This window comes from Nanorana parkeri, unplaced genomic scaffold, assembly GCF_000935625.1.
Source record: "Nanorana parkeri isolate BGI_ZX_2015 unplaced genomic scaffold, ASM93562v1 scaffold1505, whole genome shotgun sequence".
Taxonomy (NCBI): domain Eukaryota; kingdom Metazoa; phylum Chordata; class Amphibia; order Anura; family Dicroglossidae; genus Nanorana; species Nanorana parkeri.
The window spans coordinates 217,919-241,484 of NW_017307773.1; the positions used below are offsets into that span (position 1 = coordinate 217,919).

The following is a 23,566-nucleotide window of genomic DNA, read 5'->3' on the forward strand; positions in this document are numbered from 1 at the left end:
CCCCCCCATTTCAAATTGCAAAAGCCAATGGCAGGCTGGCTATTGCACCCGCCCACTGAGCAGACCACTCACACTGTGCCCCACCCCATTTCAAATTGCAAAATTTGCAGGCTGGCTATTGCACCCGCCCACTGAGCAGAGGAGCGATACTAAGTGACAACATTCTCTCTCAGGTCCGCTCCTCTGCTCAGCTGCCGGTGTTTCAATATCCAGTCTGCTGTTTGGCTATTTTAAATTAAAATAGCCAATAGCAGTCTGGCTATTGTCCCGGCTACTTACATCCATCTATCGCCTGTGGAAGCTTGGAGGGGGCCTGGGGGCGTGCAAGTAGCTGGTCTTGCCTAAGGCGCAAAATAGTCTAGCACCGGCCCTGATCACATGGTATTAAAACCAACATTGTCCTCAGAAAAAGTTGACATAGACACAAAAGAGCATGTCTGATAAGAATAACAGGAAAGTGGGGGCGGGACTAAAAAGATGGAGGTTGTTATCTGACTGCAGATCTCTGTGACCTCAATAAAGCTTTAATATTTTCATTACATGTCTTTAGTGGCACTTTGCTCAATCTTCATAGTCCCACCCACATTTTCCTGTTACAGCAATGTATAAATATGGCTGGGCACCCCAACAGACATCAGAGTTGCACCCAGACAGTAATCAGCACTCAGTAACAGACCAGATCAGACATGCCCCCCTCTCTGGTCTGACACACCCCATATCTTATCTGACAGCTTCCCCTTCTCTGCAATACCGTATGAGGATACTTGAAATGTGGGTGTGGCTGCTACTCAGCTCTGCTATCACAGAGCACTGGAGGGGGAGGGCAGGAAGCAGCATTCTCACTGTAAGAAAAAGGTATTTTAAGGCATTTCCAGACAGAAATAACAAATCATGACATGGAGTACAAGACCCCACAGAGATAAGAAGGGCGAGACTTCAACAGGGCTTTAAAACCAAAGAAAATGCCTTGCATAGTATAGATGCAATCAGTACACACTATGAACATTGGCCTTAGTTAGTGCAATAGCCCTCCCCATCCTAATCCTCCCTCCAAGACCCCGGTCTGAAATTCACTCTTTAAAATGGAATTGCAGTAAAGGACAATATGGGGAAAGTTTTGAGGTAATACATAAAATGTGTTGATCAATCACATAGCAATCATCAATTAAAGTGATGGGGAACAGGGAGGATTAGATCCTCTGTTAGGGTATTATTGCTGTCTTAGTCCCCGCCCGGGAGACTCCCCCTCTCTGTATGTCATGGTGTCACCAAGACAAAGGTGTGGGGGGGGGCCCCCAAAAATTTGGAGTTGTCATCAGAGCAAGATGAGAGGGACAAATCCTCCAACGGGGACACCTTTGCCTGGGACAACTCTCTAAGCTGTGTCTCCAGGACAGAAAGTAAAATATATACAGTGGGGGGAATTTATCAAAACTGGAGCAAACAGAATCTGGAGCAGTTGCCCATAGCAACCAATCAGCATCTGTGTTCAGTTTGCTCTGTTGAGATTGGAAAATGAGACACAGAAGCTGATTGGTTGCAATGCAAATCTGCTCCACATTTTGTCTACTCCAGTGTTGATAAATTTCCCCCGGTATATATACATATATACATTTCATGGGTGGCCTCCTCATCTCCACCTTTGTACATCATTCCATGTTATATACACATCAGGCCCACACGTGGATTGGGATGGGGCTCAGAGGTTGGAGGTCCCGGAGTTTGTTTGAGTTTGTTTGACTTAGATAGGACGGTGAGAGGTCGGAGGAAGACCAGGAGAATGATTAATCGGTCGGGAGGGGGGACAATGCTGTGTAACTTCCAACTAAATAAAGACAATTGATGACTTCAATCACCTGCCCTCTGCCATACCGCTACCAATAGAGGAAACCAATGATTGATGTATTGCAGCTGGCCAGTCCTTGGATGTGTTGGCTCATTTTTTTTCAGGCTTTGTTCTCTTTATTTTCACCTTTTGATTTGCCACTCACACACTTCCTGTCCTAGGGTGACAACGCTCACTGTACTGTATCTATAGAGGCGCAGGGTTGCCACCCTAGGATAGGGCTACAGGCAGTGGTGTATCTTGGTTTTGTGCTGCCCTAGGCAAGACTAAACCCAACATGGGATACAATGCGCACGGTGCATCTAGATTCTGACAGGTTGCACTATCAGGGTAGCGAGACGCTCTAGTTCTACAGAACCCAGGGGCCATCTTCTGCCTTGGCCCCTGGGTTCTGTAGCTCGCCCTGCTCTAGAGACATAACCCAGCACGGAGGTGCCGATGAGCACGTTGACCATCTGGATCTCACTCCTCCGCTGCCTGAAGTCAGACATTTGGGTGCCGGTTTCCCAGGGAGGTCCGAACTGCCAGTGCATCTGGATGAAGGTCACACACACCAATACATTGCACAGCACATTGACCAGGAAGAGGAAGGAGCTGCAGCATACATGTAGGAGTAGGCGGCATAGGTGGACACGTTGTATCCCCCAGTCAAAGAAGCACCAGGTCCCTGAGTACTGGCAGTAATTTATGAATAATTTATAATAGAATTGTATTTTTTTGGCGCCCCCTGGAAAGTGCCGCCCTAGGCAAATGCCTAGTTTGCCTTGCAGTAGATACACCCCTGGCTACAGGACATCTCTCCCTCTTCTCATCTCCATAACATAGAGGGGAAGTGTTCTGCAATGGGCTTATAATGGCTCCTGAGAGTTACAAAAGCTCCTCTAGATAGTAGACACTATTTTTGCTAAACTTTTGTCAAAGGTGCAGTCAGTCTTCGCTGTGAAATGAGCTGCGCTGTAATCAGACGACTCTTCCTGATTCTCTGATGTTAAAGTAGAACTGAAGTAGAATTTTGGTTAGAACAAGGGAGGGCGATAACCCCTATCACCTTTTTTATCATCTGTGTCCATTGGGGAGATTTCCCTTTTACTTCCTGTCTGACAGCTACAACAGGAAGTGAGAGGAAATCCTTCCAAACAGAGGGAAATCCGTGATGGTCATCAGGGTCACAGTAGTGTCTCCATTGGAAGATTTCCTATCTATTCCAGTTCTGGTGACAACCCAAAATTTGTGATTTTCTTTCCCTTTCAGTGACATCGGTCATCAGGACAAATATATAAACTTCTCAACGCCTTCTATATTTTAGATCTTTCTGGCCGCGCTCTGTTTCTCGTACTTCTCTAAAGCGTTTTCGGGGAGTTACATGAAAAGTTCCATTACGCAGATCGAGCGCCGCTTCGACATCTCCTCCTCCACGGTGGGAATGGTGGATGGAAGTTTTGAAATTGGTAAATATCTGATTGCGGTTTTATTCCTGGATTGCGGTTTGATTCTTGGACAATGCGCTCTTTAACGCTGCTCTAATCCCTCCCACCGCCAGGAAATCTGCTGGTGATCGCCTTCGTCAGCTATTTCGGGGCGAAGCTGCACCGACCGCGGATCATCGCCGCTGGCTGCATTGTGATGTCGCTGGGGAGTTTCCTCACCGCCATGCCACACTTCTTCATGGGACCGTATGTGATGACCGCCCATGGGGCTGTGCAGTGTTTTATGGGGGTGGGGGAGGGGGGGTCAGTCTGGTCAGTGAAGGGGTAACAGACGTCTCCGTGTTTTCACAGGTATAAATATGAATCGTCGAGGGCTCATACCGCATCGTCGCTCAGTAATGTCACGGAGAGCATCTCCCCATGTATGTCCAATCAGATTCCTCTCTCTCCTCCGGACATAGGTAAGAGTTCTCACAACAGAGCCTGAACTATATACACAGTCATATTGCTAAATCTGTTTTTAATTGCCAAATCTTCCAGCATAGGTGAGACAAAGAGAACTCAACTGCATATTCATTCATATTCAGAATAAATTGAATTATTATCTCCTTACCAGCAATATACAGTACAGTTTGTATGTTGTGCAACAGTGCTGCCCCCTGGTGGCTTTTATTATTATTATTATTATTATTATCATCATCATCATGTGACTTGGGAGGAAAAGTTTTGTGTTCAATTGTTATTATCATTCTTATAATTCTTCTTCTTATTATTATTATCATCATTATTATTGTTTGTGACTTGGGAGGAAAAGTTTTGTGTTCAATTTTGTTTGCAGGTAATTTTTGTTTCACTTCTGTTATTCTGAGTTTATTCGAATGATATACATTTTTTTAAAATCAAATGTAAACTGAGATATTTTCCTACACACAGCTAGCTTGCTTCAAAGCCGAACTCCAGCAAATAAATAAATACAAATTATTAAACCTGATAAAAGTGAAAAAAATCCCCTGCTGTACTCAGGGACGTATTTACTCTCTCTGCTGCCCCAAGGCCAGGTTCCTCAATGCGCCTCCCTATATGCAGGCTCCATACAAGTGATCTTGGTGACATTGCCGAGATAACTTGTACAAAACAAGCAGCGGCTTCCCCACTGAACTGCATGTCCCGGGCGTCAGGAGATGGGAATTCCACAGCCCTGCTGCCCCTCTGCTCCCTGCTGCCCAGAGGCCAGACCTCGGTTGGCCTTGTGGGAAATCCAGCCCTGGCTGTACTTCCTCGCTGACACAACATGTGCAGTGTCATTAAGCCCAGTTCCTCTGAGCCCACCCCTGAGGAGGTGTCACCATGCAGCCTGAGGAGTTCTTCTCTGGTGGACTACAGAACACCTTTTCCCTCTCCTCATCTCCATAACATAGGGAAGAGGTGTTCTGTAGTCCACATAGGAGAACTGGACAGGGCTTCCCACACTGCTTGGGAGTACATTATTTCAGTACTGCGTTGTCAGCTCAGCTTGCATCATTTATAAAGGGTTGCCAATCTTTCATAAAACAAGAAAGTGACCACTGCAGGGCTATTGCTGTCAGTCTGACCCGGCATTAATAATTGTCTACATGTGTGTGTTTACACTGAAATGTGCACAATACATGCTAAGAAGCCCAGGTATGATGCCAAAAATGAAAGAACTTTGCTCTTCCTCATCCTAATAAATACACTGAACTGTTTAGGTTGGGAGGGCAAGGACATGTCTTTATTGATTTTACACAATGTACTTATAGCAAACATAACGGCAAACAACAAGGAATTTCCAGCTGATAACAAGGCTGAACAAGCTGAACTGTGAGGTTCCAACTAACATAACACAGCTTAAAGGTCCACTTTAGCCTAAAGTTAATGGTATGCGTCCAGCAACCGAGATCCCACTGATGGGATCAATATGAAGCCATATGATCGCTGGAACCCCACCAATAAAGCTGCGACAGTAACAAGAAAGTAGGGCGGGAGGATGGAAACTCGGAAAAACCCTCAACCTAAAGGCCGTCCTAACCAAAAGTTAATGGTAGGCGTCCAGCTGTAACACCTCGGGTAGTTTCGGGGTTTGTGGATCGCAACTGCGGAGGCTACTCAGACGGAACCCTGGTTTCACTCCCAATCTTAACGGGGAGTTAGGGTTCAAGCATCACAGCCAAAAGAAACAAAAAAGGAAGAAGGGATATTACAGCATATTCCCTATCTTGATATAGTACCCTCAATTTGTAATGGTTAGGAATGATAACTGAAATTCAGGAGTGTAACAGCCTTAGTTAGAGTCAATGATGTAATCTCCCAACAGTCCACTAGATAGAGCACAAGAGCTACTCCACGTTTCTTAGTTATACAGTCACTAAGGTTTAAGCTGCAGTGCAATGAGCACAAGTACTTGCTGTTTAAGTGGAGGCAGTTAAGGTGCAGGGGTCCAGGAGCAATCGATCCAGAGATGTGTAGCGGCCTGCAGGCGAGTAGAAGAGCAGTGGGGTCCCAGGAGACAGTAGGCGTTATAATAATTAGGTATTGACTTGCAATGTAAAATAATGAATGCACATTCAAAAAGTTTACGCATATCAAGTTTGTAGTATGACCGTACCTGAAAATCCGAGGTAGATAGGTGTAGTTTCGGCAAGTTCTGAGGTTTAAATAGAGGTGGCTGATGCGGACGTCTTGATAGGCGCGCAGGCGCAGTGTCAGGCTCGGTTACAGACTCTGCAATAGTCATCGATTTCAATGCTTCCAGGGGGCATGCGCAGTAGCTAGCGTCTGTGTAGCTTCACAACTTCAGGTCACCGGATGTGACGTCAGAGGTTCGTGAGGTCGATAGGTCCACAGTGCCGACAGAACACCGGCGGCGAGAAGCGGCGGAACCGTGCCCTCCCCGGACCCCAGGTGAGCGGAGTCGGCGGTTCTCGTTACACCAGCAACCCAGATCCCACTCATGGGATCAATATGAGGCCATATGATCACTGGCAACATGACAAGGTAAACCCCACCAATAAAGCTGTGACAGTAACAAGAAAGTAGGGTGGGAACTGGGAAGAAGCCTCAACCTAAAGGCCGTGGCGTCCTAACCAAAAGTTAATGGTAGGCATTCAACTACCCAGATCCCACTCATGGATTCAATATGAGGCCATTTTATTGTTGGAAACTTGGCAAAGTAACCACACAAATAAAGCTGTGATAGTAACAAAAAAGTAGGGTGGGAGGATGTAAACTCGGAAGAAACCTCAAGTTAATGCAACTTGTACCAACCAAAAAAAAATAGTCAATAACATTCATTTAATTGCATATTCACATAGCATGGCACAATAAGCCCCCAATAACCTTGTAACGCGCTCCCGGCAGCCAAGAGACCCTTCACTGTGGTCCATGGTCTGTTTTGTGGTCAATGGTCTGTTTTGTGGTCCATGGTTTGTTTTGTGGTCCATGGTCTGTTCAATCTTGTTTTGTTACATTGTATTTCAGAGTGCAGCAAGACAGGCAACAACATGTGGGTGTACATCCTAATTGGGAACATGCTGCGTGGAATCGGAGAGACTCCCATCACCCCGTTGGGTATTTCATACATTGATGATTTTGCCGAAAGTGAAAACACGGCTCTCTATCTGGGTAAAATCCTCCACTGCCTCTTTACATGACATATTGATACAGATACAGTCCATAGATATAGACGTATATACACTATATAGGTATAGAGATATGGATACATACACTGTACCTTATAAGAAAGTGGTTTCAGTTCAATATCAAATAATTTTTTAATGTTTATGTTGATACATTAAACTGATGTTTTAGATTAGTTGGTAACTATTCATACAAAATAAACTTTTAATAAAAGGGAGCAACCATGACACAAGATTACCAGAAGTTAAATATTAAAGGAGAACTATGGGGTTAGGGCTTTTCCCCATAGTTCTCCTTAGGGTAACGGGAGGACACAAACTAGCGTCCTCCCATCACCCAAAGCTCAGTATACCGCAAGCTGCTGCTCGCGGTATACTGAGATGCCGCAGCTGAAGCAGATCCCGACAATTATGTCTGGATCCGTCCAGCTGCGTGAGTGACAGCTGGCTCTGCCTACCTAGGGGCAGAGCCAGCTGTACCCGTCCCCTCCCCCGTCCGTTCCGCCAGTCAGCGCTGGAGGATCGGAGCGGGGAGGGGGGAATGCAGCCCCTCCCCTGTCACGGCAGAGAGCCGTGACAGGATCGAGAGGTGAGCGAACGATGGTATGTGTTCGCTCACCTCCCGATCTACTGAGCCGACCTGTGACAGTTTCATTGTCACAGGTCGGCTAGAACTATGAGGTGAGTGAAAAGCACTTACCTCATAGTTCTCCTTTAAGAATGCATTCAAGTACCTTAACTATTAACAAAAATGTATCGTATTTGTGTATCACTCGGCTGTAGATCCTCAAGTCCCTGTGCCTGTTGTAAAGTATCCACTGTTACAAACTCACTCCTGTGATGGACTACAATCTCAATACAAATTAGTAAAGTAAACCTGAGATTGTAGTCCTTTGAGCTTGGAGTGGTGGCTACTTTACAACACACACAGGGACCATGGGGAACAAAAGTAGCCGCCCTCCAGAAGGAAGGACAGTGTCAGCACCAATTCAGAGATGATTGGAGGATCTACAGCCGAGAGAGTAGAGCAGTAGTTGTCTCCTTTCAGGCACTCTGTCTCTGATTGCAACCTCAGATTAATCTATATGGAAGAACGGGGTGGGGTTACTGTTCTGGTACATAGCTTGAGCTATTGACCTTTGTATGCAACGGGCAACAACCAGCAGGCTAAAAATGACAATGTAAAATATTCATATGTAATATTCTATCTTTCCCTGAGTATAAAAAGTTTCATTTTTTTACAGTAGTGGAAAAGAAAGAAAACATACCAAACTATTATTCATATAGAACCAAAAGGATAACTGTGCCTGTTTATTAGGATTTTCTTTATAGTTATCATGTATCTTATGTTGTGGAGAGCGCTTATCTTACTCTATTTCTACCCTGTAGCGTTTCTGCATGCGGTGGGTCTGTTTGGTCCAATGGCCGGCTTCATGTTGGGTTCCTTCTTTGCCAAACTCTACGTTGATGTTGGCTTTGTGGATATGGGTGAGTCTATAGCATTAAGGTCAAGGACTAATAATACTGATTCTTGGATTGACTTTCAGGGAGCTTTAGAACAAATCTTATATAGTTTTACATTATATAGAGCAATATCGAGGTCATAATGTAAAGATCACATCGCTTTCCACAAAAGTGTGTGTTGTGCTACCTATATATACTATTTCATTTATCATTCACACAAGATATAATTAATAGAGCTGCAACAACTAATCAATGTAGTCGATTAAAATCGACGATAGAAAACGTTGTCAACGTTCTCCATCATCGATTAGTCGGCTATCGATTAGTTAGCCTGCTCGCGGCTCCACACACGACCCACGCCTCTCCTCCTCCCCTCCCAGCTTTGAGCTCCCTGACTCGCCGCTGCCCGCCAACGATTGAGGGGGAACGGCACCTGACAGGCCCACGATTAGGGTTCCCACCTTTTCTTTCAGCAAAACCCGAACACTCTAGCAACGTACGGAAATTTTTGGGGGAGAGTGAGTCGAGGCTTATTCATATGTAAATCTCGCATCCAAAAATGAGAGTGCCTGCTCCCACCACACATGGCGATTGTTTTTTTTAAATGTATTGCTGGGATAGTGGGAACTGTTGTATTCTCAAGGTGAGTGAAAAGCACTTACCTCATAGTTCTCCTTTAAGAATGCATTCAAGTACCTTAACTATTAACAAAAATGTATCGTATTTGTGTATCACTCGGCTGTAGATCCTCAAGTCCCTGTGCCTGTTGTAAAGTATCCACTGTTACAAACTCACTCCTGTGATGGACTACAATCTCAATACAAATTAGTAAAGTAAACCTGAGATTGTAGTCCTTTGAGCTTGGAGTGGTGGCTACTTTACAACACACACAGGGACCATGGGGAACAAAAGTAGCCGCCCTCCAGAAGGAAGGACAGTGTCAGCACCAATTCAGAGATGATTGGAGGATCTACAGCCGAGAGAGTAGAGCAGTAGTTGTCTCCTTTCAGGCACTCTGTCTCTGATTGCAACCTCAGATTAATCTATATGGAAGAACGGGGTGGGGTTACTGTTCTGGTACATAGCTTGAGCTATTGACCTTTGTATGCAACGGGCAACAACCAGCAGGCTAAAAATGACAATGTAAAATATTCATATGTAATATTCTATCTTTCCCTGAGTATAAAAAGTTTCATTTTTTTACAGTAGTGGAAAAGAAAGAAAACATACCAAACTATTATTCATATAGAACCAAAAGGATAACTGTGCCTGTTTATTAGGATTTTCTTTATAGTTATCATGTATCTTATGTTGTGGAGAGCGCTTATCTTACTCTATTTCTACCCTGTAGCGTTTCTGCATGCGGTGGGTCTGTTTGGTCCAATGGCCGGCTTCATGTTGGGTTCCTTCTTTGCCAAACTCTACGTTGATGTTGGCTTTGTGGATATGGGTGAGTCTATAGCATTAAGGTCAAGGACTAATAATACTGATTCTTGGATTGACTTTCAGGGAGCTTTAGAACAAATCTTATATAGTTTTACATTATATAGAGCAATATCGAGGTCATAATGTAAAGATCACATCGCTTTCCACAAAAGTGTGTGTTGTGCTACCTATATATACTATTTCATTTATCATTCACACAAGATATAATTAATAGAGCTGCAACAACTAATCAATGTAGTCGATTAAAATCGACGATAGAAAACGTTGTCAACGTTCTCCATCATCGATTAGTCGGCTATCGATTAGTTAGCCTGCTCGCGGCTCCACACACGACCCACGCCTCTCCTCCTCCCCTCCCAGCTTTGAGCTCCCTGACTCGCCGCTGCCCGCCAACGATTGAGGGGGAACGGCACCTGACAGGCCCACGATTAGGGTTCCCACCTTTTCTTTCAGCAAAACCCGAACACTCTAGCAACGTACGGAAATTTTTGGGGGAGAGTGAGTCGAGGCTTATTCATATGTAAATCTCGCATCCAAAAATGAGAGTGCCTGCTCCCACCACACATGGCGATTGTTTTTTTTAAATGTATTGCTGGGATAGTGGGAACTGTTGTATTCTCTATAGCTGATGGTGCATTGCGCTGTATATATACCACCAGCTATAGAGGAATACATATCCCAGCAATACATTGTACACTGTATGTATAATGTATTGCTGGGATTTGTTGTATTTCTCTATGGCTGGTGGTATATTCTGCATTGCGCTGTATAATCATACAGCACAATCATTTACCACCAGCTATAGAGGAATACCACAAATTCCAACCAGCAATAATACATTATACAGCGGCGCAATGCGCGCAGAATACTACCAGCTATAGAGGAATACAACAAATCCCAGCAATACATTATACAGCGCAATGCAGAATACCGCCAGCTATAATATATTATTACTGGGATTTGTTGTATTCCTCTATAGCTGGGGGTATTCTGCATTGTGCTGTATAATGTACTATTGCTGGGATTTGTAGTCCTCTATAGCTGGTGCCATTCTGCATTGATTGCTGTATAATTTTACACTTTCCATTTCACTATATTGCACACCACACTTTTTTTTTTCTCCCACCGCTTCAAGCTTGCTCACTGGAGCCATTTTTTTCTATCCGATTAACCGATTAATCGAACTTAATAATCGTCTAACTAATCGATTTTGAAAATAGTCGTTAGCTGCAGTCCTAATAATTAATCTTCATAAAAGTATCACATGGAATACATTTTCCAGCTGCTGTTCTGCAATAGTTGGTGGAAAATAAATATAACAAGGCAGTAATAATAGAATGTCAGCATCTGGGTGCCATGGCAATGTACAAACACATATATCAGTGAATGTACTTCTTGCAGACGAGGTGACCATCTCCCCGCAGGACACGCGATGGGTGGGCGCCTGGTGGATGGGATTCCTTGTCGCCGGTGTAGTCAGCCTGCTGGCGGCCATTCCATTCTGCTTCCTGCCGAAGAGTATGAAGAAGCCGGAGGGACAGAAGTCCCCCAACTTACTGATATTTAAAGAGAAAGAAATGATGGAGCCTCAGAAAAAGGCGACTATAAAAGGTGAGAGATCTGCCAGTGGCTTTTGCAATGTATTGCTGGGATAGTGGGAACTGTTGTATTCTCTATAGCTGATGGTGCATTGCGCTGTATATATACCACCAGCTATAGAGGAATACATATCCCAGCAATACATTGTACACTGTATGTATAATGTATTGCTGGGATTTGTTGTATTTCTCTATGGCTGGTGGTATATTCTGCATTGCGCTGTATAATCATACAGCACAATCATTTACCACCAGCTATAGAGGAATACCACAAATTCCAACCAGCAATAATACATTATACAGCGGCGCAATGCGCGCAGAATACTACCAGCTATAGAGGAATACAACAAATCCCAGCAATACATTATACAGCGCAATGCAGAATACCGCCAGCTATAATATATTATTACTGGGATTTGTTGTATTCCTCTATAGCTGGGGGTATTCTGCATTGTGCTGTATAATGTACTATTGCTGGGATTTGTAGTCCTCTATAGCTGGTGCCATTCTGCATTGATTGCTGTATAATTTTACACTTTCCATTTCACTATATTGCACACCACACTTTTTTTTTTCTCCCACCGCTTCAAGCTTGCTCACTGGAGCCATTTTTTTCTATCCGATTAACCGATTAATCGAACTTAATAATCGTCTAACTAATCGATTTTGAAAATAGTCGTTAGCTGCAGTCCTAATAATTAATCTTCATAAAAGTATCACATGGAATACATTTTCCAGCTGCTGTTCTGCAATAGTTGGTGGAAAATAAATATAACAAGGCAGTAATAATAGAATGTCAGCATCTGGGTGCCATGGCAATGTACAAACACATATATCAGTGAATGTACTTCTTGCAGACGAGGTGACCATCTCCCCGCAGGACACGCGATGGGTGGGCGCCTGGTGGATGGGATTCCTTGTCGCCGGTGTAGTCAGCCTGCTGGCGGCCATTCCATTCTGCTTCCTGCCGAAGAGTATGAAGAAGCCGGAGGGACAGAAGTCCCCCAACTTACTGATATTTAAAGAGAAAGAAATGATGGAGCCTCAGAAAAAGGCGACTATAAAAGGTGAGAGATCTGCCAGTGGCTTTTGCATTCCCTTTAAGCAGTGGGAGTCCTGGATGATACAGAGAGCACCAATGCATCATGCTTTACATCAATACACTGGGAGTGCAGGGTGCCTTGCTCAGAGGACGGGGCCATGACACCCTGCACTAATAGCCTGTCCTCAGTCTTCCCGATTGAGTGTAATTCAGCCCAGAAGACTGAGGACATCTTGTGGCATAGAAGAGGTACTGCAGAGGACAGCACCAGATGGAACATGAGCATTGCAGCCTAAGCGGCTTCTGTTTTTTTAACTGCTTTCTGGGGGACATTAAAAAATAGCTCAGAGTTGGGATGTAACCTCAAGTGTGCCTTCCTTTCAGGCTTTATCCTGGCGCTGAAGAAACTGGCATGTAACCGTCTGTATGTCCTGCTGATGGTCATGACCCTGCTACAAGTGAACAGCTTCATTGGCTTCATAACATACAAACCTAAATACATGGAGCAGCAGTACGGACAGTCCATCTCCAGGTCCAACTTCATCACTGGTGAGTCCCGGACTAGCAGTCACATGACCTCATAATATCGCATTGGTACATTGAGAATATGGAACTGAATAAAGTCTCATGGTGCAATATTGACCTTTTAAAGTGTATGTAAATTCTACTTAATTGCTCCCATTTGGTCTGCTAAGTATACTTTTGAAAGTGTTCTCTAAGTGCAAAAAATAGCTGTTGATCTTACCAGAAACCTTGTGAGCTGATAACTTGATAACTTCCTGTGCTATTGACTTTTATCAGTTATATTGTTTCCAGCTATCTCTGTGAACTACAGAACCCCCCCCCCCCCCCCCGGGGCCACATAACCTTATCGCGCTGGGTGAACTCTCCTCCTCTCTCTGCCATTGTCCATCACAAAAATGGCTGCCGGTGTTCTATCGAAAACTCCAACTCCTCGAGATCTCCAACCATCTGACTTCCGGTTTAGTTAGAAGTAAGAGGTTTGGCTGAGAAGGCTCTACTGCACGTGCGCCACCCGCGGCATTTCACTTTACACATACTACACAGCAATAAAGTATTACAATTTAGTAGGGTCACACTAATTGGCCACAAGCGACGGACATATTGAGTGGCGACACTCAGATGAATAACGTGCCGGATTAGTCTGACCCTAGCTCATTTTAATACTTTATTGCTGTGTAGTATGTGTATAGGGAAATGCCACGGGTGGCACACGTGCAGGAGAGCCTTCTCGGCCAAACCTCTTACTTCTAACTAAACCGGAAGTCAGATGGTTGGAGATCTCGAGGAGTTGGAACTTTCGATAGAAAAACCGGCAGGTATCACCAAGATGGTCGTGCATGCGCGTGATGTCATCGCAAACGTACGTGGTGATGTCACACGCATGCGTGATGATGTCACAACGGGTTGTCACCCTGTACCCGCTCTGGGTGACACCCGGCTTCCGGACGTAGGGGAAGGCTAGAACCCCGGTCAGATTTTTATTCCTGTCTGTGTCGCAGTTTGAGGTTTTCCTTCACTTCCTCTCTGGTAAAACATTGGCAGCAGGACAGGAAGTGAGCGGGAATCTCTCCGACTAGCAGGAAAACTAGAAAAATTGTTTTTGTCTTAATGTACACCTAAATTTACATCTTTCTCTTGGGAATGACACATAATGAGCAGCAAATAAACCCAAGCATGATGGAAAATTTCTGTAGAAGACTTGAAACCTCCATTAGGCACGGATGTCACTCAAAAGAATGAAATGAAACATGAATTGGGTGTAGTAAGTGATGGATGATAATCACCAGTATATGGCTATTTCATCTGATGCGTAACAATTAGATTTTGTCATGTTGCAGGAGCCTCCTCCTTACCGGCGGCCGCTACCGGCATATTCCTCGGAGGGCTGATCATGAAGAAGTACAAGTTTGGTATACTGTCAGCGTCTAAAATGGCTTTTACTGCAACGCTTGTCTCCTTCCTCCTGTCTCTTTCTGTGTTTATGATTGGCTGCGAGAACAAAGATGTCGCTGGGATCACGGTGACTTACAACGGGCAAGTTGATCAATGACTTAAAAATGCATCACATACATCACAAATATTTTTCCCGACATCAGTCCTCTTTGTGACACGTCTGCAGAAACATACAGTGTTTTTTTCTGGTGATTGGTTTTTATATACTGTACATGTAACAAATAAATCAAGGCAACTGGACTTACAGTATTTTTCTTGAAGACGTTTCGCTGGTCATCCGACCAGCTTTCTCAATTCAGAACTTAGAATTGAGAAAGCTGGTTGGATGACCAGCAAAATGTCTTCCAGAACAATAAAGCAAGCCCAGTTACCTTGATTTATTTTTTACAGATATACATGACCTGGATGAATGAGAAGCTTCACAGACTTTTTTTGTATGTGTTTTGGATTTCAGACCTGTACTGGGATTCATTCACATTTGTGTTCATAGGCGTGATGCATCCCAAACTACATCTAAACAGGGAGAGGCATAGTATTGCTCTGAGGGTTAGCCCAGTGCCTGGAGAAGGTCCTCCCGCTCCCAAAGCAAACATGCCAAAGTGTGTCTCCTTAGTTGAGTTGAGAAGGAACATCCTTGAATACCAATACACAATTTACTGTGTTTTTTGCTGCACCAGTGAGGGGGAGTGTATTGCCTCCAGGCGAGCCTGCTCTCAATTTGTCACTATACAGTACATATACAGTATATAGATACAGTAATTTGCAAAAATATTGGCACCCCTGAATTTCTCTCAGATGATGCACCACTTTGCGCAGAAAATTGTTGCAATTACAAATGTTTAGGCATTCTCATGTTGGATGAGAAGGCCGGGCTGGCAGTCTCCGCTCTAATTCATCCCTAAGGTGTTCTATCGGGTTGAGGTCAGGACACTGGTGCGCAGTCATGTTGGAACAGGAAGGGGCCATCCCCAAACTGTTCTCACAAAGTTGGGAACATGAAATTGGCCAAAATGTCTTGGTGTGCGGATGCCTTCCTGATGTCCTGATGAAGTTCCCCTCATTGGAACTAAGGGGCCAAGCCCAACCCCTGAAAAACAACCGCACACCATAATCCCCCCTCCACCAAACTCTACACTGGGCACAATGCAGTTAGGCAAGTACCGTTCTCCTGGCAACCGCCAAACCCAGACACGTCCATCGGATTGCCAGACAGAGAAGCGTGATTGGTCACTCCAGAGAACACGTCTCCACTTCTCTAGAGTCCAGTGGCGGCGTGCTTTACACCACGGCATCCGACGCTTTGCATTGCACTTGGTGATGTAAGGCTTGGATGCAGCTGCTCGGCCATGGAAACCCATTCCATGAAGCTCTCTACGCACTGTTGTTGTGCCAATCTGAAGGCCACACGAAGTTTGGAGGTCTGTAGCTATTAACTCTGCAGACAGTTGGCGACTTCTGCGCACTGTGCGCTTCAGCATGTGCTGACCCCGCGCTGTCATTTTACGTGGCCTACCACTTCCTGGCTGAGTTGCTGTTGTTCCCAGTTGCTTCCACTTTGTTATAAAACCAGTAACAGGTGACCGTGGAATATTTAGTAGCAAGGAAATGTCACGGAACACCTGAATCCAATGATTTGGAGGGGTGTCCCAATACTTTTGGCAATATAGTGTATATGCCCCATAGCTGGGAACTGGCCATACACATCTTCCCACCTGACTCTTAGTGAATGCAGTCAGAACACTCCTGGCCGTGCCCTGCCAAGCTCTTGGCAACCAGTGAGGTCACTTTGTGCCAGGAGCTGGGTGGGACGCCAGGGGAGCAATTTTTTGTAGATACGCCTCTGCCCACACCTCCACTGTGGACATCCACCACCATAGCCTCTCCTTGTCCTGCTTTGGCATGGATCACCACAAATAAACTGCTTAGCTGCAGCTTAGTTTCGTTTAACTTATACAGTAGGTATAGTCCATAAAGGTAAGCAATACAGCAGTGCATGCATCTTATCACAAATTAAGGCACTCAGAAAGCAAGCAGTACCACAGGTCCCCCTCAAAAGCACAGGTTTTTACACATGCAAAAATGTACTCAAAAAACACATATTAAAGAGACCCTGTCACAAAATATGAAGTGCATCACCTTGAGGAGAACACACCTGTAGCAGCTCAGTTAAGAAGAAGTAGGTTAGCTTTAGCACAATCAGGAAATGCTAAAGTTTTGCTCGTAAGAACAGTCTCGATTTCACTTATGACGGGAAGGTTTGGGTGGTGCTCCTCTATATTTCTGCACTTCGTACCTGCAGCACCCCCTCCCTACTTCCTGTGACAGGTTCTTTTTAACGCCACAGACATTTTTGGTGCTGAATTGAATATGGGGCCTCTGAGTTTTAATATGTTGTATTCTCATTTTATTTCAGGAATAAAGTGGAAACATTTCAGGAGAGTAATCTCTTCTCTTCTTGTAACTCTGACTGCCACTGTCCGTCCAGCAGGTGGGATCCGGTGTGTGGGGAGAATAATATAACATACATGTCAGCATGTTTTGCTGGTTGCAAATCATCCTCAGGGACTGGAAAGGCCATTGTGAGTTTCAGCCAGTTCCCATAATCCTCTGTTCTGGATGTGTGGAGAGTTCTATCATCATTATCTTTGCTTTGTGTCCTTGTAGGTTTACCATAACTGCTCGTGTATCGAATCTGTGGGTTTCCTATCGGCCAATTCGTCCGCCAGGCTGGGCACCTGTCCACGCACTGAGAAATGCGCCAGCATGTTTATAAACTACATTATCATACAGGTCATCAGCACCTTTATCTTTGCGTTCGGTGGATCTGCATCCTACGTCATTGTCCTCTGGTAGGTTCACAGGCCTCTCAGGTGGCCACCCATTGGCAATTCAGAGTGTTCAAACTAGAGTTCAGAGAAAAAAGTAATCCGCTCCAGGAAATTTCTATTCAGAGATCATCTGTGAGCTGTGCCTACACATTCCTTCCTATGTACAGGCTTTACAATGCACTGACCTGTCTCCATTTCTATACTGCAGGTCGGTGAGTCCAGAACTTAAGTCACTAGCGATGGGGGTCTATATGTTACTAGTGAGAACGTTAGGTGGGTATGAATGCTGTGGTAGATTCCTCTAAGAGATGATGGGTTGGTTTTCAAGATCAGATTTAGGAACCAGCTCTCTTAATATGTGTTGTTCTGTCTTCCTGTCAAAGGTGGAATTCCCGCTCCCATTTATTTTGGAGCCATAATAGATAAAACCTGCCTGAAATGGGGGACAAAGTTCTGTGGAGGAAAAGGGGCCTGTCGGATGTACGATGCTGAATCCTTCCGGTGAGTGCCTTAATGGAACTTGCGTATCCTTATTTACACTACCAATTCTCTAAGGAAACTTTACTGCAGACAGGCAATTCATTTGAGCAGTTGATCAACGTGTTGAAAATGTTGTGGTGCAATGGGCCTCTACCTAAGGGATTGCTGTCCTTTAAGAGCTAACCTTGCCAATCAAAATGCACTAATTGTTTAGCCTTGATAACATCCAGCAATTTACCTCTAACACTTGGATTAGGGTGGTTTAGAACCTTGGTTCTCAACTGGTGGGTCATGACCCGAAAGTGGGTCATGGCGCCGTGCCCAGTGGGTCGACTCCTCTGCCTCCCCCTAGCGCAGCACTGTCAGTTTTCGCACCGAGCAGCCATTCAAAATATGCTGCCTGGCGCCGATTGTCGACTTGAAGTGGGATGGGCTGGGGCTATGGCCCCGTGGAAGCTCCATCCATACGTGCATTGCTTACATCTCCCTTGCACACCCTGGAGTGACATCACATTCTACCTCCCGATACCTCTACAGGCGCACAAGGGAGCTGTACAAACAATACACATATGAATGGAGCTCCATCACAGCACAGCAGCCTACACAGAACCCAGGTATAGGATCCACTCCAGTTTTCGTAAGAAAGGGAGACTGGGTGGATCTTAAAAAAAAGGAAAAAAATTATGTCTGTGGTTGTGTGTGTTTGTCAGTGTTTTTGAGGGCACCTACCATGCGTTCTGGTGTTGGAGGTGCGTTGTATTTCCATTCATTTGAATGGAACCCCAAATGCACCTCCCACCCACTGTTCGATCACCTGCACAAAAAAGCGCAGTACCGCAGTGCTTTGCGTTCCATTGCAGTGCAACTTGGGTCGTGACTTAATGACCGAGAACAATTGTGGGTCCCGAGGTTACACAGGTTCAGAACCACTGGTTTAGAAGATATGAAGCTGCCTTATTGAGAACAATAAAGCAGTAGCATCTTCTTCCCTTCCATTGTGATATGCTGTGATATGGCTGAATATTGTGGCACGTGTGGGGGCAACATCTTCTGCCAAGTTGTGAGGATTACCAAGAAGGAAGATCTCTCTTCTGCATTGGAGAAATTTTATTTTTTTTACCCCAGGGATGCCCTGTGCTGCCTAATCCTAACCCAATCCTCTTATTGGGCCCTGAAAATAGGATGGAGGCTTAAAAAAGACCATCAATGCATAGCATTAGTCTCTGGGATAAGGCCATCAATGAATGCCTAATCCTAAACCAGTCCTCTTATCGGGCCATGACAACTGGACAGATTAAGACAATTAATGGCCAATCTTAGTCTCTAAAATAAGGTAATCAATTCCCAGTCTTAATCTCTCTATGCATCAATATCTAGGCTAATGGGATAAGGTCAAAAATAATTGGCCTTTGTATTTGGAATGAGAGCATCTGTGTCCAGGCATAATCTCTGGGATAAGGTAATTAATATTGGCCTTAGTGTCTTATAAGGCCATCAATGTTTAGGCATAGTCTCCAGGATAGGGCTATCACTTCCTGACTCTACTCTCTGGAATAGGCCATCAATGCCCAGCCTTAGTCTCTGGGATGAGGTCTGTGATTGGCCTTAGTCTCTGGGGTAAGGCCATCACTGCCCTGTTGTAGCCTTTGGGATAACGCCATCAATGCCCAACCTTACTCTCGGGAATAAGGCCATCAATGCCAAGCCTTAGTCTCTGGGATGAGGTCAATGCTTGGCTATAGTTTCTGGGATAAGGCCATCACTGCCCTGTTTTAGCGTCTGGGATAAGGCCATTAATGCCTAACCTTACTCTGTGGGATAAGGTCATCAATGCCCTGGTGTAGTCTCTGGGACAAGGCCACTGATTCCAAGTCTTAGTCACAGGTAGGCGAACATTTCCCATAGATTTGTTTTATTTGTGCTTTCACTTGTTTGGAGATCCAAATTAAAATCCTGTTTATTACCTTCTGCAGAAATTCCTTCTTAGGTCTCACAACTGGGATCAGAGCCCCATCGTTCATCCTATTCTTTTGGTATATATGTATGGTTAAGAAGAGAGTTTCAAAAAAATCACCAGAAGATGGTGTGCAGGAGGAAAATGGCGGCACCATGAAGAAGGCACACCCAGAAGACGCCACTAAAGAGGAATGTGTAGCACTGGAAGTGGAGAAGGAATCCTGCATGTGATGGAGTTCTATCATGACTACCCTCCCCCTTCCCAGGACATATTACAACTTGTTCAGACTTCTAGTTTGGGTGTCCCGATCAGTGGCCACAACCTTCCTGACTTGACCTACACGCGGTAGTGGAGCATATCAGTGAAAGCTTTAGTCTGTCTTCAGTGGATGGAACTCAGTTGAAGGGGAAATTTCCGACCTCTCTACGCAAAAACAAACATTTCAAATGACCGAATGTGACTTCCTGCACCTTTACATGGCGGGAATGCTGCAATGGATGCTGGAAAATGTATTACTTGTTTTATGGGTCCATATCAGACCAATTGCTATTATATGTCGTGTAAATGATGCAATCAAAGTGTCACACAAAGTGCTGTGTGTGAATAATCTAAAGCTAAAAATGGACCTAGGTGTGAGAGGTGTCACAGTGGGGGAGTGGAGGGGAATATATCCACACAGACACATATGCAGACATGCATAAACCACAGCACATAGTTCTTTTGTAAAGCGAATGATACCTTTTGCCACTGCTGCACCATCACAGGACAGTCTGTTAGCTGCTTTCTGCACATGAACACATGAAGCTCGCCGTGCACATTACAATCTCACTGTACAATTCTCTATATATTTACCAACAACCAGTACAAGGGCTAAGTACAAATCTATTAGTTTACATTGGTCATCATAGTACATAGTTTTAGTAAATCTAAAGGAGATTGCCCAAAGATTGTAACATGTATGTGAGCTCTAAAGGAAAATGTTTGTCTTTGCTGAAATGTCCTCAAAACTGGACTCACAATTCACCGTACAAACCGCTTACAAATATGACGATTTATTGGCTTTATTACAAAACAATGCTATGTAATCATCAGGAGCTGACACATTAATACATGGATAACACTAACCCTAATGCTAACCCTATGTTTATATACAGCAAAGTCATGTGATCACTGTGGCAGCGATGTCATGCCAGTCACGTGGCTTTGTTTACCAACAACCATGTGATCACCATGACAGTGCTGACAAGGTAATCACATGGCTTTGTTTACTAACAAAGGGTTCGGATTTGGGTCAGAGCAAGGGTTAGCATTAGGGTTAGGATTAGCATTAGAATTAGCCTAAGGGTTAGCATTAAGGTTAGGGTTAGCACTTAGCATTAGGGTTAAGGTTAGGATTAGGGTTAGCATTAAGGTTCAGGTGAGCATTAGGGTTAGTATTAGTGTCAGGGTTAGAATTAGGGTTAGCATAAGGATTAGGGTTAGCATTAAGGTTAGGGTTAGCACTTAGCATTAGGGTTAAGGTTAGGATAAGGGTTAGCGTTAGGATTAGCATTAGGGTTAGTATTAGTGTTAGCATTAAGGTTAGGGTTAGCACGTAGCATTAGGGTTAAGGTTAGAATTAGGGTTAGCATTAAAGTTAGGGTTAGCATTAGGGTTAGCTTTTCTTGACCTGCAGGGTTTTGCGTTGGCCAAATCTCACATTTTTACATTTCCAATGCACGGAACTTGATTCTCATAGTCTGATGCATCACCAGACCCCCTGAATGTCAGCTCTCTGGACAACGTTTCCTTCCTCAGCCTCACCTGTCTATGTGACATTTGATGAATTTGGAGTGATATGATCACAGGTTGTTACAGACGCCACAAAAAAACTATAAGAAACTGAGTTGTCGCATGTTTTTGGTTTATTATGTCGTTTTTTGCTGTGCACAGACCTAAAATCCCACCCGCACACACCGAGCAACAAGCTGACAATACTGACATTTGCCAAAAAGTCTGGTATGTGTGAGGGTGGATGTTGGGGGCTCCTGTGGGCTGCTCGGTCCAGGACTCTGTGAATCGTAATGAGTAAAAGTTCCATAGATGTCCAATATCTGTATTCCTGTGCTTGTTATTAACATGCACAGCTTTTAATAAGAATGCAGCTCTTCCCATAAGAGGAAATGATTTACTAAAGAGGCACATCACACCGTGGCACACTGTGTACGCTGCAAACACCCAAAAAGGGGAACAACATAGAGAAGAGAGATGTTCCTGGAACCTGATTGGGTAATTGGTGGACACAGGTCAGGATACGATGACTGCCGGTCAATCTAAAACTTTTTATACAAGACTTAGTGACCCTTTAAAGTGGGACTCCGGGTCAAGTTTTTTATATAGCTTTGGATGGAGTGTGGAAGAGTTAGTATTGCTTTTTGTGTGTGTCCCCAGGAGACATGTCCCCTCACTTCCTGATCTGGTGACTGTGCCCATCTGGAATAAAAACTCTTATACACTCCATCCAAAGGTTAAAAAAAAAGCTTGGACAAGTCTTCTTTGCACTCAAATGTTTTTGTAGGTTTTTCAAAAAGTTTACCAAAAATTCTGGGAAGATCATTAAGAGGAAGAGTAAACACATGATTTAAGGCTGATCTCCAATACTGAACAGGTTCCCTTGACAGGCCACCCTCCCCACACCACCACCACCCCCTCACCCACTGATACCAACCTTCTTCATGTCCCCCTGCTGAGTGCACCTTCCGGGGTCCTTGGAAATTCCTGCTACTTCTGGGTATTAGGGAACATGTGACCCTCTCCCCTTCTACTCCAGGATGGAGTGCTCGGGTTAGAGGGTCCTGATCATTACAGCTTATATCTAATAGGGAACAGGGGGTATGAAGGTCCTGATCATTACAGCTTACATCTAATAGGTAGGGATGCACCGATACCGGTATTTCGGTATCAAGTTCGAGTACTGATATTTTTTTTCCGGTACTCGACGATACCGAATACCGGAAGTCCCATTAAGGAAGCCAGGCGGCATGTAAAGACTTGCCACCCGGCTTCCCGATTAGCAGACAAGCCGCCCCCATGCTTCTCATCACTAGGTGACGAGAAAGCATGGAGCCGGCTTCCCGGCCAATCAGGAAGCCGGGCGCTGTGTAATGATGCGCTGCCCGGCTTCCTGATACCGGAAGTATTGGGCTAGGCATCGGAGCATTTGGGCGAGTATGAGTACTTGCCCAAATACTCAGCATGGGCACGGATACTAATATCGGTATCGGTGCACCCCTAGTAATTAAACAGCCAGCCAGTCAGATCACCTTTGATATAAGTGCCTACTTTAAACAGGCATGCTCACGCCAGTCAATGCCTGTAATTGAGCAGTCATTGGACAGTGCAGATCACAGGCAAAATGATAACAGCCAGTCGTAGTGGCTCTGCAACACTGGGGGGTAATGGAAATGACAGGGACTTGTGGAAGTTCTATAAATACCGATATTAGTATTGGTATCGGTGCATCCCTACTATGAGGTAACAGGAGATATGAAGGTCCTGATCATTACAGCTTACATAGGTAACAGGGGGTATGAGGGTCCTGATCATTACAGCTTACATAGGTAACAGGAGGTATGAGGGTCCTGATCATTACAGCTTACATAGGTAACAGGGGGTATGAGGGTCCTGATCATATCATCTAATAGGGAACAGAAGGTATGAGGGTCCTGATCATATCATCTAATAGGTAGCAGGAGGTATGAGGGTCCTGATCATATCATCTAATAGGGAACAGGGGGTATGAGGGTCCTGATCATATCATCTAATAGGGAACAGGGGGTATGAGGGTCCTGATCATATCATCTAATAGG

The 23,566-nt window shown here is 44.7% G+C and overlaps 1 protein-coding gene across 1 annotated transcript in view; it reads left to right on the plus strand.

Annotated features, from left to right (window-relative positions):
- LOC108798564 (solute carrier organic anion transporter family member 1B3-like) overlaps positions 1 to 19,979 on the plus strand; it is a 22,506-nt gene extending 2,527 nt beyond the window's left edge. Inside the window, exons 2-14 of the mRNA XM_018570323.1 lie at positions 3,156 to 3,294; positions 3,387 to 3,519; positions 3,625 to 3,734; positions 6,769 to 6,912; positions 8,316 to 8,414; positions 11,238 to 11,447; positions 12,861 to 13,025; positions 14,339 to 14,534; positions 16,867 to 17,032; positions 17,118 to 17,302; positions 17,490 to 17,554; positions 17,665 to 17,782; positions 19,735 to 19,979. Of these exons, the coding sequence (XP_018425825.1) occupies positions 3,156 to 3,294; positions 3,387 to 3,519; positions 3,625 to 3,734; positions 6,769 to 6,912; positions 8,316 to 8,414; positions 11,238 to 11,447; positions 12,861 to 13,025; positions 14,339 to 14,534; positions 16,867 to 17,032; positions 17,118 to 17,302; positions 17,490 to 17,554; positions 17,665 to 17,782; positions 19,735 to 19,948 (1,944 nt within the window). The 3' untranslated portion in view covers positions 19,949 to 19,979. The remainder of the gene's footprint in view (positions 1 to 3,155; positions 3,295 to 3,386; positions 3,520 to 3,624; positions 3,735 to 6,768; positions 6,913 to 8,315; positions 8,415 to 11,237; positions 11,448 to 12,860; positions 13,026 to 14,338; positions 14,535 to 16,866; positions 17,033 to 17,117; positions 17,303 to 17,489; positions 17,555 to 17,664; positions 17,783 to 19,734) is intronic.
- The last annotated feature ends 3,587 nt before the right edge of the window (positions 19,980 to 23,566 follow it).